At 38.8% G+C, this 17,821-nt stretch overlaps 1 protein-coding gene across 1 annotated transcript in view; it reads right to left on the minus strand.

Moving 5' to 3' along the window:
• Positions 1 to 179: 179 nt before the first annotated feature.
• LOC131664936 (1-phosphatidylinositol 4,5-bisphosphate phosphodiesterase epsilon-1-like) overlaps positions 180 to 17,821 on the minus strand; it is a 29,779-nt gene continuing 12,137 nt past the window's right edge. Inside the window, exons 6-16 of the mRNA XM_058936427.1 lie at positions 15,580 to 16,040; positions 14,912 to 15,197; positions 14,084 to 14,346; positions 12,790 to 13,133; positions 11,881 to 12,107; positions 10,237 to 10,464; positions 8,971 to 9,195; positions 8,558 to 8,888; positions 7,687 to 8,041; positions 7,268 to 7,594; positions 180 to 6,870 (exon numbers count right to left, since the gene is read on the minus strand). Coding sequence (XP_058792410.1) covers positions 5,361 to 6,870; positions 7,268 to 7,594; positions 7,687 to 8,041; positions 8,558 to 8,888; positions 8,971 to 9,195; positions 10,237 to 10,464; positions 11,881 to 12,107; positions 12,790 to 13,133; positions 14,084 to 14,346; positions 14,912 to 15,197; positions 15,580 to 16,040 — 4,557 coding nt within the window. The 3' untranslated portion in view covers positions 180 to 5,360. The remainder of the gene's footprint in view (positions 6,871 to 7,267; positions 7,595 to 7,686; positions 8,042 to 8,557; positions 8,889 to 8,970; positions 9,196 to 10,236; positions 10,465 to 11,880; positions 12,108 to 12,789; positions 13,134 to 14,083; positions 14,347 to 14,911; positions 15,198 to 15,579; positions 16,041 to 17,821) is intronic.

A 17,821-nucleotide genomic window follows, 5' to 3' on the forward strand; every position in this document is an offset into this window, starting at 1 on the left:
AAATTTTTTACCATACTATAATATTTCAATTGGTTATATTTTTAATTTAAAAAGCTGTTTCCTTATTTAAACATCTACTTGAACAGTTGTTCTATTATTTAAAATAAATTAAAAAGAACGCTATGAAAAGTAAGTTTGTAGAGAGTTTAATAAATAAACCTTATATTAGAATTTTGTAAAAATGCTCTTTATTTTTATTTACACGTAGATGCATCAACAATGTTAATCATAATGAATAGTTATTGTAATAACTATAAGTAATAGCGATTTTCATAATCTAAATGGCCGCATGCTTTGGGTTATACGTTTGTATAGTCAATATTTATTAATATTTTTATTGTTTTATCTGAAACAAATGGAGAAAAACTACTCGGTAAAATACGCCAAAGTATATTATTCTCTATGTAATTATATGCTACGGCAAGAGTTACAGTGTATTTCAATTATTAATTCTACTATGCATTCACAAAGAATACAGAATAATTTTTTATTCCGCTATATTATTTTTTTAATTAACCGAATTCCCACGTTATTTTAATAAAAACAAGCACATTCCAAATTTGTTCAATTTATTTACCAAACAGTCTCTGGCGCATCACATGTGAATACATTTCGGAATGTGACTTACCTTTTTTAATAATTTTATGTGAACTTTTTCCACGGGTAAAATTCTGTTATATGACATGTCATTTGTTTCTGAACATTAGTTGTATAACAATAATTCCTTTCATTATAACTATTTTTTTTCATCGACGAAGCGTATGCATTCCCAAGTTGCAAAGCAAAATGTTAGAAAAGCGGATGTAGTGTACAATATTCACCGTGTATGTGATCAAGTGTTTGGTTTGCATGAGATGATATGCGTAACAATGAAAATCTCAGGTGTAAGCGAATAAAAATACATTATACAAAAATCCAAATACATTTTATTATTATTTTATTAAAACTGATAAAATGTCTAATATTTGCTTATGAGGGTAACTATTCAATTAATTTATTTTATCCATAAAACTCGTTACTAAAACATGAAATGACTTTCTCGTAGAACAATATCCATGAACATATTATCTGTTCTCTATGTAAATGAAAATAGTTTGTTTAATTAATTATTGAAATGAAATAACATTTTTTAACATACCAACTTAAGCGTTATGAATACACAAAATTTACATTTTTAAACGATTTCAATTCATTATCTAATTTTTGTAGTGATACCTATGTTTTCACTTTATATTTATTTTTCAATAGATTAATAGCTTATGGTATTGTAATAAAAAATGTATTTCCTTACTTTCGATACAAAGACAATATTTATAATAAAAAAATTGAAAATTTGAAGTTTGAAAAACTGTTGTATCGTTTTATAAGTAGAATTGTTCAAATTAGTATTGTATGGATAAATGTATGCGAAAAACCAGTCGCATAACTCAAGTTACAATATTTTATTGTATTATTGAAACGAATCAGTAGTTTGAACGCATGTAATATTTGATAGCCCGGCCAGCCTGGCTACGGTACGTACTAATTCGAAAAAGTGGATCGGATGATTAGAATTGTACTTAAGAAACATTACACAACATTTCAGAACTATTCCATTTGGGTTCATTTGATATAACTTAATCACTTTTTTATATCGCTGTATATGTGTTCACTTTCGTACATTTTATGAATGGCTTCATGTGCGTATTTTTATTTCCATATATATAGTCACATGATAAATCTGCTTGTGCGCCAATACTTTTTTTATGTATTATGCAATGCTATCAAGAACATTGTTAGATATGTACACAATAATTTTATAGGTTATAGAATGTATGCAAAAGAAATCAATTACAAACTTAATACTGCTTACGGTCAAAAAAATGTATTTTTTTTGTTAAAAATTTTTTTTATTAAATATTTTATCAGAATGGTCCCGAATATTTAAAGTAGTTAATTACGTACGCTGTTATATGTATAATGATCATAGAAGCACTGGCATCTAGTGAATCATTTTATTTTTGAAACGCGCACCCTATTATTAAGAAGGAAGAGTAGGAAATCTAAACATTTCAATCTCGAACACGAAAGTTTACTTTTTAATACTTCTATTATTCTGTTTATGAAATTCACTGCTTTACATTAAATGTTTTCTATATAAAACTATAAAAAACCATGAAAACAAAGCAACGTTCATTTTATTAATAATAACCCTATTCGTAGTTCAACAATACATCTGAACAATTTTAATAGATTTACATGTTTGTTATCAAGTACAAAAATCCATTTTTATATAATAAACTATATTTATGTAGGTAAATATATTATTTCGATAAATTGATAATTATAACATTATAAATATAGTTATAACACTTATACATTCAAAACATAAAACTTATAGAAACTAATTTGTTCTTGTTGATGAGAATTACACCTGAAAATGAAGGGACCAAACTATTAAAGTCCATAAAATATATTTCTAGATATGAAATTCGTGTTCGAAATTTTGCATAATTCAATATAGAAGAAACATTATCTACACATATTCTAATGTTATATATTAAATATCTCAATCCCGCTTATTTATCGCTCAATTTCAACTGTTACCATTTCTTGAAATAGTCATTACTCTATGTCTAATCGATGTTTACTTCTACGTGAGGTCCTAGAAATTTGAATATAATTACAATTGCGCGTCGATCCATCGATTGTAACAGGTATACAATATAGATTGATGAAATTGGACGATTGTTTTGAGAAATGTTTAACGAAGAAATTTGCATATATTTTTAAAATAAATTAATAAAATCGGGAAAAAATTTTTCTACGTATTGCCTGAGTGAAAATTTGGGAAAAAGAATTTATAATATTATTGAATTTATTAAAAGTTGACAGTAAATTAAAAATCTTTTTGAAAAAATTATAAAGGATGCATTATGCAAGTCGAAAAATCTGTTGTAATGGGTATAAAAAAGTGATGACGTTTCTGTCACTTATCTATTGTGTATTCGTTGTAGAAAAATAAAAGTCTCTAAGCGCAAGATAGAAAAAATGGGGGTTATTGCTTCTTTTTTTTTTAATATTTCCCATCTTGCGTTGTCATTATGCGTTTAAGTAACATATTATTTTATAGAGAAGGGCATTTTGAAAAGCTTTTAGTAACTTTTGAATGTATGATCGACGAATCGATGGCGTTGACATTGACTTGGAAGTGTACGCAATTGGCACTCGACGAGAGTTCATGTTATTCTAAAACCTTTTTTTTCAACTTATTTATATATATTTTTCCTTATGATTGAAAATTTTTTAGTGTATAACACACTATTTGAGTTTCAAGTTGTTAGAATAATATATATGCATACATTTTTATTTTAATATATCGTACTATTTTTAACGATTATTTAATTTTATTATAAATAATCTTAGAGTGCGTGATTATTTCACCTTGCGCAAAAATTGGAGCGCAGTCTCGACGAATACTGTGATCCAAAAGACCATTTGTGCATATAACAAATAGTGCCTTTGAAAATTCCGTTCAAAAACTATTTTGTTGCAAGGCGAATGCTTATTTGGCTCAATTAATAAACTTACATAAGACTGCACAAACGTGAAAAACGTGTATTTTTTTACGTTTCTTATGCACTAACACGAGTTTTTTCCTTTATATCTGTAAAATTTCATAGATACATCTCACTTTGACCGAATAACTCGTTCATAAGTTTAATAATTAGAAACTTGCAGCAGAAGTTACGTTGGCTGTTATTACCGTTAGTTCTAATGAATTAGTATATAGTTTTAATATTATAGCTTAACCGAGTATTCAATTAGGAAAGTATATATATAAAATGTCATCATGTATCTACTCAGTAACAACAATATTTAGAAGATTTTTTTCAAAGCACGATCAACGGCTACAACGTTCAAAATAAAAATTTTGTTTACATCCAAAATATAATATAGCTATGCATATTTATATAGTAATATCTTGATTCATATATTTTCTTCATGAAGTGACAAAAATTACATCATTCACGTAAATTAGCACAGAGCATCTGATAATAACGGGACTTTCTTAGGTTTACTTTATATTTTTATCACAATCCGTGTTGAGATAAGATATGAGGCTCTGATATAACTTAAAAAAGCATTCACCTCGAACTGCAACTGAATTTCATGATACTATAAGAGATATCGAGAGTGCGATGCAACAAATATTTTGCACCGATATGATTTAATTTCATTTTATTCTTTCATGTTCTCTTAATTTTGTAAAAAATATACAATAATATAAGTTTTACAAAATATCGGATTGCCAATAATAATAGTAACATTATATATTGGCAAAAGGATAACTTCTGCCTCGTACAGACCAACATTCATTTTTTAAATGAAATGGAATTATACAGCGACATCTTGAAGAGTAGTGTAATAACAATTAACTACAAGGGCTAGGAAAAGGCCGTAAGAAAACTATAATATCGTAAATATGCAGTACATCATTGTCATTGTTTCATCATCTATGAAATGCATTATGTATTATAGAGTAGGCGTTTTCTTTTTTCACTTTTCAGTATTTCCTGCTATTTGACTAAGAGATTTTATCATATCTCATCGTGTTTGTAAGCCATAGTTATTTTTTTTTTGTAAATGTATTTTCTATTTTATAAACCTTATTTTTTATGCGTAATTTTTACATTCATTGCATTATAAATGTTGAACATGTTATCAAGATAATCGACAGAGATGTTATTGTTATTCAAGAACGCCCTGCAATCCGAATACGAGTGAAAGAGCCTTACTCTTTTGTACTTTTTGAAAATGCCATTATCGAAAAAATCATCAAGGTTTCATAATTTGTTCTAACTAAACTTTCAATTATTCAATTAAGGACATACAATAAAAAAAAACGAATCACTAATGGTGGTAGACAAATTTGTGTGCTTAGATTAAATTTGCTAAAAACGATCGTTATCGAAAAAGCTTTTCAAAAAGTCGCGTGTATGTGTATGAGTTTTTGTCGAAGTTCACCTCCTATTGTTTACCTCCTTAGCAAGTTTCATAAGATATATACTAGTATCTCGATATACGGTATATTAAGAAATACCTTTTTGGAGATTTATTTTTTAACGTTAACCAATCATAAATAAATTCTTAACTCTCTCACACAAACATTATATACTTGCTGTAATAATCAAGAATATAAAAAAAAAACAAAACACAAACAGAAAGTAAAATCACAATTTGTTGTTTGAGGTTTGAACGTGATGGGGAATTGCGGGTATTTAAAATTTAGGATCGGGGGCGACACACGATTAACAGAGCGTTCAATGATTCCTCCTGGTTACAAAAAGGGAGGATAACGCGGTCGCCCTCGACTGCCACTATGACTTCCACGCGCAAAATCTTCTTAGTGTCGTCTTCTTCAATTGTATCGCAGCTGTAAGTACATCTGATTCTCTGGCATCCTCACCATCAGAATGTACTTCTCTGCGTCTTCTTGTCAGCAAGAACCTATCTCTGACGCTTCTCGAGGTTGGATCTGACAGAGCTTCAGCGACGGGTACTTTTTCCTTGCTGGATCCTGGCAGGGAAACAGAACGACCAACGGAAAAGCCTTTGCTAAGCCGATCCAGGGTTGCGGGAATCAAATGTCTCCTTGGTATAGCTTGCTCGCGCTCTCTCAAAATAAACCTGCCCAGAGTCTTCCAGAATGCTTGTGTCGTATATACATTCTCGTCATCGGCAAGGACACGGAACTGACACTTACCGCTGCCGACAGCTCCGCTACCACCCCATTCGAGCTCTTCGACAAGTGCAAATTTGCTTGGGTCTTCCATGCGCCTTGCCTTGATCAGAGCTTGAGCTAGAACATCTTGGGCCGAACTCGTCACGGGTACCCTCAAGATGGCGTAAGGAATGTCGGGCGAAACGTTGTAGATGCACACGAGGAAAGTGTCAGCCTCTTCCCAGATATGCGTGATCTCACGATTAGAGCTATTCTCGTTCAACTTTATATGGCCAGCTGTACTTCTGATCGAAGCTAACCAGGCACGACTGCTCGGATCATCACCAACGCGCTTCAGTATAAAACGACCTTGACCTTTCCATGAAGCTTGAGCTTGAAGTGGTCTTTCGTTAACGTCCAATACACGTTGAGTTGGAAGTTCTTCGCGATCTCTCTTCTCCCAGCCACGCGACACCTCCTCAACGAGAATGTACTCGTCTACATGGTCAGCTGAAACATTAGCTTTCTGCAGAGCTTGCAGCATCACCTCGTGGGTCGTACTTTCTTGTGTGACTTTCAGAATTGTGTAGGGTTCGCTCGGCATTATATGGTATACCATCAAGAAGAACATGCGTCGCTTGAGAGTTACGCCTCCGAGTCCAGGATCTGCGGTTGTCAGTTTTTCAGGCTCTTTGCTTGATGATGGTCTCTTTGACGTCTCCTTATGATTTCTACAGCACGTATTGTAATCTAAACTCTCCTCCTCCATCCGCGAATAAATGAATATAGTCGACAGTGCCAGAGATCTGTTCTTCATGTTCCGTAGACGAACGTGTCGATAACCAGGTCTCAAACATTTTAGAGGCAGCACTCGTTGAGCTATTGGATGATGTGAATTGGCGTCAATGATACCAAAACGAAGAAAAGCAAGATCCTTGAACATCACTTGGAAGCAGAATTTCTCGTTCCAGATGGGGTTAAGCGCGTTACCCTGAATAACTTTGGTTTTATGCTTAGAGCAGTCTATAGGGATACCAACAAGTTCAGCTTCGACGTATGTGCTGGTTAATAGGTTCGAGGGTGACACGTATTGACCTGAGATGATAGACAGGGTTAGGTGGGCTGAGTGTAGACCGTCAAATTCCTTGTCCCACGGGTTGAATCGCCTGAAATTGAAAGTTTTATTAATAAAACATGTTAACGTGCAAAATAAGTGTCCTGATTAATGGAGCTTGAATCATTTTCCCTAATATAAGTTAATTTTCCACCCAAGTATCCAATATAATTTCATCAATAAAGCTATCAGTACTACATTTCAGACTTGTCAACTTCGTTAGAGATTGACGTAACGTACGCGCAGCATTACCAATAAAACTAGCAACGGAGATGACAATGTACTGGGGCGCAAAGCTAATGCCAGGTACGTACATTAATCAGTTCATTCAGAATGCAGGCAGCAATGCTGAGCCACATATCAGTGGAAATTGTACGTAAATCAAGGAGCCCTCGCTCCCTCCTGCCCTCGTACTCCTATTAAGCGTTCCACGCTGCTCGCCAACTCACCTGTACATCATATGCTTCTTGTCCCACATAACGGAGGGCTTGCACACGTAGCCACACTGGCCGTTCTGTTCAAACATTGCCGCGTTGAGGTGAAGGGCCGCGTCATCAGTCTGATAATTGAGCGCGACCATTTGTATTCCAAAGGCCCAGAATATCACGGGGCTAAAATTCGACGAATCTATTCTCATGCCAGCCGGATAGGTACGAATGAGTTGTGTCTCGGCGTGGGCCAACACGCCTAACGGCTGTTTGCGACAGATCTTTTTGGCGGCACTCTCGTTCAGCGATGACGTTTGAAAACATGCCGGCATGCCCCGTTGTGATCGACTATAAGGAGAAGCAAAAAAGTAATTTTCGATTCGACTCTGAGTGCAGGCAGAGAGCGCCTTCGAGGCGTGCGAGAATAGATGGTTGCCTACCTGAAGGGATTCTCAGCGTTGCTCGCGCCACTAGCCACCGAAGTGGAGGTGGATAGGCTTTGCGGTGAGCCGGACAGCGAGCCAGCTATACTCGTTGTGCCGATACCAGCGATACTATGGCGCTGCACCTGGCCGGTATGCGCTTGATGGCGTATCCTGCATGCACCGGATGGTCCTGGCGCTGTATTCAACCCACGGAATTTAATCGCCTGCAGATAGACCACCAGATCTGACAATTCTTTGGCGATTTGACTGCTTTGTTTTTGCGATTTATCGTCGACTGCTGGATCGCTTTTTATACGCACGTGCGTGTGACCACCACCAAGATAACGCTCGTAGCTTGAGATTGAATTATCTGAAAGAATTGCAGAACGTGTCACGGAGTATGGAAAATTGGAAAAAGTTTGTACTTTTTTATTCCGACAGTCTGAATTGAGTCTCGGAACGAGACGGATTGCGAAACTTTTGTGCCTGGGAGCGGGAATCAATTGATGTATCAAGATAAGTATCAACAAGAATCTAACTCGCTAGAGCGTAACGAGGCATTCAAAATGGCTAATCAATCGAAGCGCAGTCGACTGTAAGCATTTGCGCAATCAGGATATGCGAACAGCCGTGGAAAGAGGCAGACTGATAACAATTGCTCGACGGTCAGCAATGCAGCAGCACACGTGCCGCGTGACACGACGGCGCGTATACGTCGCCGCATTCGCTCGATCGACTTTAGCGGCAGCGGCGAATCTCTGAATACACCCATTGCACACCAATTAACGTACGATGGATTATTAGAATTTAACTGGTCGGCAAACGATTCATGGGATTGACATACGTCATGAGGTAAATCGTTTTAATGAGCCGAATAGCAACTAACCATCAACATTATCGTATTCGTAGTAATCCTCATCGTCGTCCTCGTCCTCGCTGAAGTACTCAACCACCGACGAGCTGCTCACATCCGTGCGCATTTGTTTCATCGAAGAAGCGCGCTCGGACATGAGTATCTTTCCACGATGTGAGGCTGCTGGTGCTTGCGTTAAGGTACTTGGCGCTTGAACGGGTACTGGCGGTACAGCCGGGTCAACGACCATTTTTTTGTTCTTAATGAGGATACGGTAGCGCAACGCTGATGGTGACGGCAATTGCGGATCGTCGAAGTCCGAGTCGAAAAGAAACTTGGAGACTAGCTTTTCGCCGAATACGGTCTGAAAAACAAACATATACGAATTGTTGTATTGAATAAACGGACTGAAATGCTGCTAGAGTTCGGAAACGTAATCGAATTACCTGAAAAATTTGTGCCATTCGCGCTTGCTGACTCTGCGAGCAGTGATTTTCAATGGATAATATGACGGGATAGGGCGAGCTAACGAAGGCGCTCCTGTCAATTGCCTCGACCACGGATCGGAAAGGGATTTTGGTGGTAAAGGTATGCCCGTGATAGATTAAAGGTGAGCCGTCATCGCCGTCCCAACAATCAAGTTCCACGCATCGACAGCCAGTCAGCAGAACCTATGCGATAGGAGAGACAGAGAACAGAGTATTGGTAACGATCGTGATCTTCATGTATTATTTGAGATTTCCCTGGATTATTTCATGAGTCGCTCTAAACCAGCCTCAGCCCTATGCGGGTAATATCGATTTCGTTGATTGCTCACAATTTTCATTTCATTGAAATACGTTATTTTAAAGTACCATACAGTGTCTATTATATATGGGGTTTATATTAAAGGCTGACGACATTAACCGAATAATTATATCCAATGCTTTCGAATGATTGCCTATACGTGGGAAATGTAACAAAGTCACAAAGCAGATTATCTGAAATTTCACTCGATATAAATTAAACGAACGTCGATCAAACTCTCCTCCGTGATTATATATACAGCCTGAAGTTTGCGGTAACTCGATAATTTACACGTAGCCCCAAGTTATATCTCTACGCCACACAAGCCATCGAATCGACGTCACATCGGAAAGCCTGAGAGTATATAGTTTTTGCTTCGCCGTAGTTGCTCTTCAAGATCAATATGTACGTTAACACCTCTGACAAGCGCGCCGCAATTCTCTGTGTGTAAGCGCGTGTGTGTTGATGCTTGTGGCAGATAGAAGGCAGCGCACGGGCTACAGCTTGAAACCTCGTAAACTTGTCGGCAGATACCTCACGCTAATCAAGCGTTCCAGTCTATAGAACAACGTGCAAAGTGGTAAAGTAACTTTGACGATCGAGACTGACGCATGTCACTCAGAGGTTGGCACTATTGTTCTCGATCAGGAGTCTCGGGTTAAATGATTTATTTGTTTGTTTATGCCTCGTAAAAAATATAATGTCTGTGCGATTGTTAAAGTAGAAACGGTATTTGACATTCGTAAATTCATTATGCGGTTGCAGTTAATTGTAGCCATAATGTACTCGCAGCGTGGACGGCAAAATGGTTTGCTAGTAAACGACGCTTTGAACTAGTAACAGTTAGAAAGTAAATTTACGTAGTTAACCGAAGCTCGTCTGTCGCGTTGCAAAGTCATATAGGCCTGTAACATGCACACACGTACCTGAGAGTAAAGCTGCACCGACGACTCGCCCTTGAGCTGATGTCCGGTTAGGTAGGTGTTGTGCGAGCTTGCGATGTAATACTGTGAAAGCGGTTGCAGCATCTCGCTGTCGGCTGGTAGCGCGTACTCGTTGGGAAAAGCGTAATTGTCCTTGTCCATCATATAGCGGGCAAAGCCTTCGAAGGACAAACACCATTGTGTGCGCAACGCCGGATCTGGCTCGTGTCTCTGTAAACGCGTTTGTCAAAGTACAATGTTGCAGTAAACCTCTTATTTCTCTCCTCTCCAAGCGAGCAAACTTAGCTCTGCCTTTTTCAAGTGAATTAAGATGAGGCAGCAGAGATTTAATGAGCATCGCGGATAAAATTCTGATGAAATGAGGTTTTTGAAGGAGCTGAAGAGCAGAAATTATTCAAGAAGAAAGCGAGCGAGCGAGCTTCTTGCTCTCAATATTGCCAACGAGCTACGAAGTTGAAGTAATTAAAAATTTTCGGCATGAATGTGCCTGCACGACGGACGGCGGACCGCGGCAGTGTCGCGGTGCTGGTCAACGGGAATTTTCATACAATTTTAATAAGGTCGCGGCCGCCTTTCAACTTTAAATATAACTCTCATACTCGCGGTTAAATTTTATCTCGATAGGTTGTGCAAAAATTATACGTTATATCTGCAACTTTGATGTTTGGACGACCGATAGAGCGACATTTTTTTTGCAAGCTTTATTACGCGACAAAATCACCAACTGATAATATTACGTCTCCAATAATCTGTAATATAAATACATCGAGTTTCACAGTGATCATAAATTATTTAGTCAGACCATAAAATAATATGTACTTTTGTCCAAATAATTCATCAAGGATTCAATTTGATAAATACTGTTAATATCCACGAGCCATTATTTCGAGTATATAATGAGAAAATATGTTACAGTACACCCTTCAGTCATTCGCGAATATAGTACACAATGCGAGAAAAGTTAGGCTTTTCAGCAAGTGGTCCATTCTCGCGCGCACACGACTAATTAGCTGAGCACGGACTGGCAATAGTACTTATAGCGCGGCAGCGCGACGTACTATAAACGTGTCTGTTACTTCACATTACTTTTGATCTATTGCCAAATAGATTAGCTATTCGCTTGAAATAAATCATAAATTCACGTTAGCAAGAGGGGGAATAAGGAATAAGACTCGAGCGAGAATGAAGATAAAAAGTAGAGAGATATAGGAAGCATTGAAAAATAAGAGCAAACGCTGCATGCGCAAAGCGTTAGAACCGCCGCGGCAGGAGAGTGGGTAAATAATAGAATACTCGAGATTTCACGATTTATTTTCGTTTCGAGTTGGCGCACTCGACCTCGATTAAGCTTTTAAAGCGCTCTCGCAGCAAGTTCGTCGTTATAGATCGGCTTAATTGCACGAGATAATAGAAGGAAAGGCGAAAATAGTCTGCGATGGTGTCGAGGCAATACTTTATCCCGACAGTACAAAAGAGAGAGAGAGAGAGAGAGAGAGTGAGAGAGTGGAGACTACTGCCAAGAGGGTATGTTTTAGCTATCAACACCCAATTTTTGTTCCCGCGAAAATTGGAGGTGATCGATAAGCATTCAACACAAAGTTGAAGATGTGGATTAGTGAATGTTACCTTGATAAGTGCCTTAATTTCATCGTCGGTAAGTCTTTCCTGCTGGCGAGATTCGAGAAATTTGGTGAAGGTGGCGAGCGTTATGACCTGGGACTTGGAGGTATCTACGCCTGAGCAATTATTCACAATGCTCGCAGCAGCTATCGCATCGAATATCTGCTTTTTGTGTAAGTTGCTGCTGCTTTTATACTCATGACAGTCAATTGAGTTGTTGCGTGTTAGCAGACCTGCAGGATAAAATAAACGTAGTAATTTCCTTTTCTTTTTTCCTATTATCAGTTGATTGCATTTTGAAGTACTGGATAAAAACTAATTCTGACTTTGCAATTTTTAATCTCCTCGTAAAGAGAAGTCGTCATCATAAAGTTATTGAAAAAGTTCTTTCGTTTAATTAAAAAATTTATCACCTCAGATATAAATTCTCTTTTATTTCTTGCAATTTCTCATTAATTTAACTAGTGATTGACTCAAAAGTAATTTACGAAAGTTTATTGTTTCATCGAGGAAGTAGTTTTAGTAATCTACGAAGATTATGCCATGAAAGGTTGCTCGTTGAATTAATGGATCTGTGTACTCATAGTTGATTCTTTACTGAATGCGATGACGAACTAACTATTGAAAACTATGATCCATCAGCAGCAAACTCATCTAGTTGATGGAATATTACAAATCATGTATATCATTGACAATAATAATAACTATAATTTATGGAAAGCAATGAAAAAAAATTTCACCAGTTGTTTGCGAAAACCCAGTAGAATATTTGAGATTGTTGACTATCTCGTAATTCCTTAATCGAATGTAAGTCACGTAACATGGAACATAAATTCAGTAAAGAAGGAAATCTATCCGTCGTAAGGATGGACGCGTGAGAAATACTGGCTCGTAATAGTGGAGTTGATGTCTTACCGATTCGTTGCGGCGTGGCATCGCTGGTTTGCCTTAGAACCGAGGGTCTAAGCGAGTTGAAATCCCTGAGCGAGCCGTCACTTTGGCTTCTGCAGGTGATTGCAAGCTGGCCAAACAGATCCCTGAGGTCTTTGCGAGCGCGCAAGCTGAACGAGCGAAACAACGCCACGAATTCCACGAAGTTCAGCTGGGTCTCGTACATAATGGATGTAGTGCGAGCTTTCGTCTGCCATGGTGATTCGGCCGTGCCACTTGTCACACTTGTTACCTGACTATGTTGACCTGTAGTCGTTGACGCCGCTGCCGACCCATTTTTCTCCTTTTCTCTGCCGACACACAATAGGCTACCCCCGCACAATCGTTATTGTCGTGTGATATCGAGAAACTTGTGTCACTCTTTTTTAGCTGCGCCTAGGTACGCAGCGCATAGGCATTATTCGTCTGGTTATTCGGACTAATTCGCGTGCATACATAATCTTACAATTTAAAAGTGTAATATTGACTTAAATTTTTCGAGATCTCGCGTTGTCCAATTACAGTATTCCACGTTAGATTTTTGTAAGTAATCAATATTTAATCTTCTCCATCTAGCATTCACGATGACGTGGAAGGGTTTTTACGAGGTTCTGCCTTCAAGTCCCGACTCGATGGCTAGCTTCAATTTCAATTTTCATATATTTCGAAAAACGGGACGCCCATCAATATTATCGATCATCATTTTACCATGTGGATCTAATATCGCGTATTGAAATATCAGGAAATCATATATATACTATTATTCAGATCGGTACAATTGAAGCTCTAGCATTATTAGCTTATTACGCATCGCATACGAAATGATTTGAAAGATATTATATGGCTTGAAACATAGAGCTAACCCGAGCATAACGTTCTTCGTTGTACATTCAGCAGGATATATAATGCCATTTTTGTTGGTGTTAGTAGAAAGCCAGCAGCGAGCGCCGCTATAGATCGCGATAGTATTCAAGTATATATCACACTCCACCGCGCAGCTCATTGAATTTGAGATTGGCCCCAATTGGGATAAAAGCCCCAGGTTCAAATCGAATAAGCGTCAAATAATGTAGAAAATGGCGAATGAAAAAAGTCAATGTCGCGGGGTTTTCTTCTAAACGAAAATTGCTTTTTGAAAACCCTTGACGTTTTCATCAAATGCCATTGTCGTCGTCGCACTAACTATTCATCAGAACTTAGCGGACGTGGGAGGCCAACGAAATACCGACGATGCTCTTTGGGCGGCAAGCGCAGGAAGAGGACTGAGTAGAGCTTATACCTTTGAAGACTGGCGTAAGGCAGAGTGACGACTCGCTCGGTGGAGCCTGGGGGCGAACGCGGAGTAGTTGCCGCTGCGGCGGCCGCCGCCACTGCGACAACTCCACCTCCGACAACGGCGACACGCTGCTGCTCCCTGCTCCCTGCTCGTGGCGAGGCCGGCATCATTTTCGTCAACGACTCGCGGCTGCCCTGGATGTGCCGTAGGGGCGTTGCCGATAAACCAACCTCTGGCGTCGAGGCATCGTATTGCTTGAAGCTCTCCTGCGACATTGATACATGGTTTTCGCATCAGTACAACTCTATTTCTTGGTACCAACACGATCTTCTTCGCTTGTTCGGACGAGAGTACAGTTAGTGTTTTTATTACTAATGTGCTGTTGATCGAGCACTATTTGAATTTCCAAATCGGTAAAATCGGTATCAGGCTAGCAGTACTGGCCGAATTCCCAGTGTAAATGCCTTCTACAGAATGTAAGCGTTTAATAAAAAAATCAACGAAAGTCTTTGTCAATGTATGCCCATTCATTCACGAGATACTACAAGTACAAGGGGGACTTATCTAAACGCAGCAAAATAGACCAGCTAATCTATATAAACATCGGCAAACAGTGTACAAACTTAGTTGCTAAGGGTCTCTACCCGCAGAGTGAGAGAAAGAGGCAGCGAAATCCAATGTGTTGCAAGTTTGCCTCAACACTACGGCTAGGCAAGACAAGTTTGTGGACTTTGGCACGGATGGACAAGCGGATGTGAGAAGCACAGTTCACGATGGTACTGCGTATACGTATATATGCGTATATAGAAACGTACGTAGGTATACGCATACCTTAGTAAGCGCGTGAATATTTCCAATGGACTTGGTCTTCTTGCTCTTGACGTTCCGCTTGCGCATGGCGTTGCCACCGGTGGGCGATAAAGTACCGATGTTCTCCGTCATCGACCAGTCACGACCGCCGAAGATACGTATCGCGTCTGCCGTCATCGGCTCCACGCAGCCCTCTTCGAAGTATAGCTGCAGATATTTCTCCTTTAGCCAACGTGAGCGACGATCCGTCAGCTGCTGCTGGCGTTTCAGGCCACGAAGAATCCAGCAGAGGCCCATGTACCATATCCTGTCGAGATTTTTCTAATGGTTATCTTTGTTACTTCGACTAGATTAATTTTATCGTAGCCTGATCGAACTCGATTCATACTACTTGGATCGCGTTAAGCACGAAACTACCGGAGAAACGCAATTGATAATATTTTTCCCGATTTTCGATCAAACTCCATAAAACAATATGAATTCTGATAACTAGCAATCAAGCAATTGTTTGTGAGCTTCATCTCTGTAGAATCCTATCGGGTATCTGTCAAAGTTGGATTGTATAATCAACTTTATTTGGAAAGCCGAAATTATTCGCGGCCTCGCACGGAATTGAAATAAACCAAAGGTTAATCAAGATAGTAGCACATTACATATGAATCAACTCGTTGCAATACACTAAAACTCACTTGCTGAGCGCCGGAGGACAGAGTAGAAAAATGAGCCGATTGTCGGATAGATTGGAGCCGTACATGAGGCCGATGCAAGAGTCCGAGCCAGGTAGCCCATATCGCTTGCAAATAGCCCGCAAATCTTGATCTCTGTCGCGGTCGCAACAGCCAATCATTACCTCCTTCACGCACGACAGATCGAGGTAACCTTCTTCGAGTGTAACGGCAGCACAGTCGGCCGGTGAAGCACCATAACGTGCGACGAGGCCACTCGACACCACTTCTTCCGCGTCCACCGTCAATGTAAACTCGTTCATGGTGCTTGGCTGCGTCGCCGTTCCCGTTTTCAATGGGCTCCATGTCGGCTTCTCCCAGATAAACGTGCCGCATGCTCGATCTATGCGAGCGTATACTAGTGCTGTTCGCGACGCACCTCCTTCGCATTCCCAGTGCACCAACGTTGTGCCGTGATGCAATATCTGCAAGCAAAGATGAAGCAGAACTGTGACTTTCTACTATGCTATTTCGAAGCAACGCATATTTCACTTTTCATTCTATCGCTCAATGGCGCGCGAAATAATGGATGGCGCATTTTTCGTTTGCGAATTCGCGCCGAGCGAATGCATAGCCGAGAAATAAGTCATGGCTGAATATGTCGGATAATCAGGGTTGAAAGTACGACTGCATACTTTATTTACGCGTTCATCCTTTAGTTTGACAAAATAAATTGTAATTGTATCAATATAATTTTCGTAACTTTCGTGATTCATCGTAAAAAATAGAACATTGACATCGAGTCAAGCGGTTTTCAATAGCTTAAATTAATCGACGAGTGTGTACAGCGATTGACAAATCGTTTAAGTTTCTCACGCCGTGGCGCGTAATTGGCCAAATTAAAACAAAGCACAATTGCGAAACTTAGAGAAACGAGCGCGATTACCGGCAGACAGTCGCGAGCCGTACATACAGTCAGCGCGCTTAAAAGACAAAGGAGCGAAAAAACTCGATTCGTTTGATTTATTGTGCGGAAAGGCGTATATATGGGCGAGGCGAGAGTCCTCCAGTGCAATTTAACAAATTTGCCGCGCGCTGCAGCCAAGATAAAAAACATCGGCGCGAAACATTCTGCCGCAGCGCCATTTACCGCAAATCACGCGTTGAAAATCCGTCTGCCTCGCGAGCGTTCGCCTGCTCTGCGCGTGCGACCCAGATGCTCGCCACCAATCGTTTGGCTCCACGCGCGAACTTCTTTTGTCGTCCCACGCTTTTCGTTTCCGCGATCTCTAGCCCATGACGTCCTCCAAGCTTCTATCTCCTTTCTCCTGCTGGTTAATTTCACGCTGGCTCTTTTGCGCTCTCTCTCTCTCTCTCTCTCTCTCAATCTCAATCTCTCTGTTTCTATTTTATTTCAATGTGTAAATTGCGAGGAAATTATATTATCTTGCAGAATTAATTAAGCATGTCCTTGATTTTTTCCATTTATTCAAATAAATACGTGAAAATCTTGCTTAACTCTTACATTTCTTTGATTAAACTGGCTTTTCTTCTAGTATGTAGATAAACGAGACTCTGATGCTACTCTCATATCATGACGAAGTCATTTAAATAATTGCATTTAAATATATTTATTTTACATACACAGACACTTTTATCTACACGTACGCAGATAGAGGTGAAAAGAAGAGCCAATACAATCCTATCAATTTCTCATAAAGATATAAAAATAAAGTTCAGTGTTTGTGGGTAAATCTGTGTATAAGTAGGACATAAAAAATTAACAACTATGTTTGGAAAGAGTTCCGACATAGTGAACAGCCTAAATACCTGGAATAACTTTAGAACCGCGTGCAGTAATGTTGGTTTAGTTTGGTAAATTATTTAATCATCTTGCTTTGACTTTATAACCTTAGACAATTAAACAGCCTGTTATACAACATTATATACATTTTAACGAGAAGTTATTACCTCTTGAAAAAACTATTACGCAAAGCACTCACTGACTTTCCGATGAAATAAATTCTCAAATATTTTCGAAATTATTTGATATTTCCTTGATATTTTTATTGAATTAATAGTTTTTGTATTGTGAAAAAAAATTAGTTTTCGCAATATAAAATTTGACTTTGAAAAAGAAATAATTATTAAGAAAAAAGAAAAAGTAAAGGTTCAATGCATATTGACCATTAATAATGCCAGGAAACTCAACGGATTCTTAAGAATTCGTCTTCCGCTCGTTATTTTTCTCCTCGAACAAGCTGAA

Source organism: Phymastichus coffea, unplaced genomic scaffold (assembly GCF_024137745.1).
Source record: "Phymastichus coffea isolate CEN01 unplaced genomic scaffold, Cenicafe_Pcof_1.1 PCOF00046, whole genome shotgun sequence".
In the NCBI taxonomy this organism is placed as follows: domain Eukaryota; kingdom Metazoa; phylum Arthropoda; class Insecta; order Hymenoptera; family Eulophidae; genus Phymastichus; species Phymastichus coffea.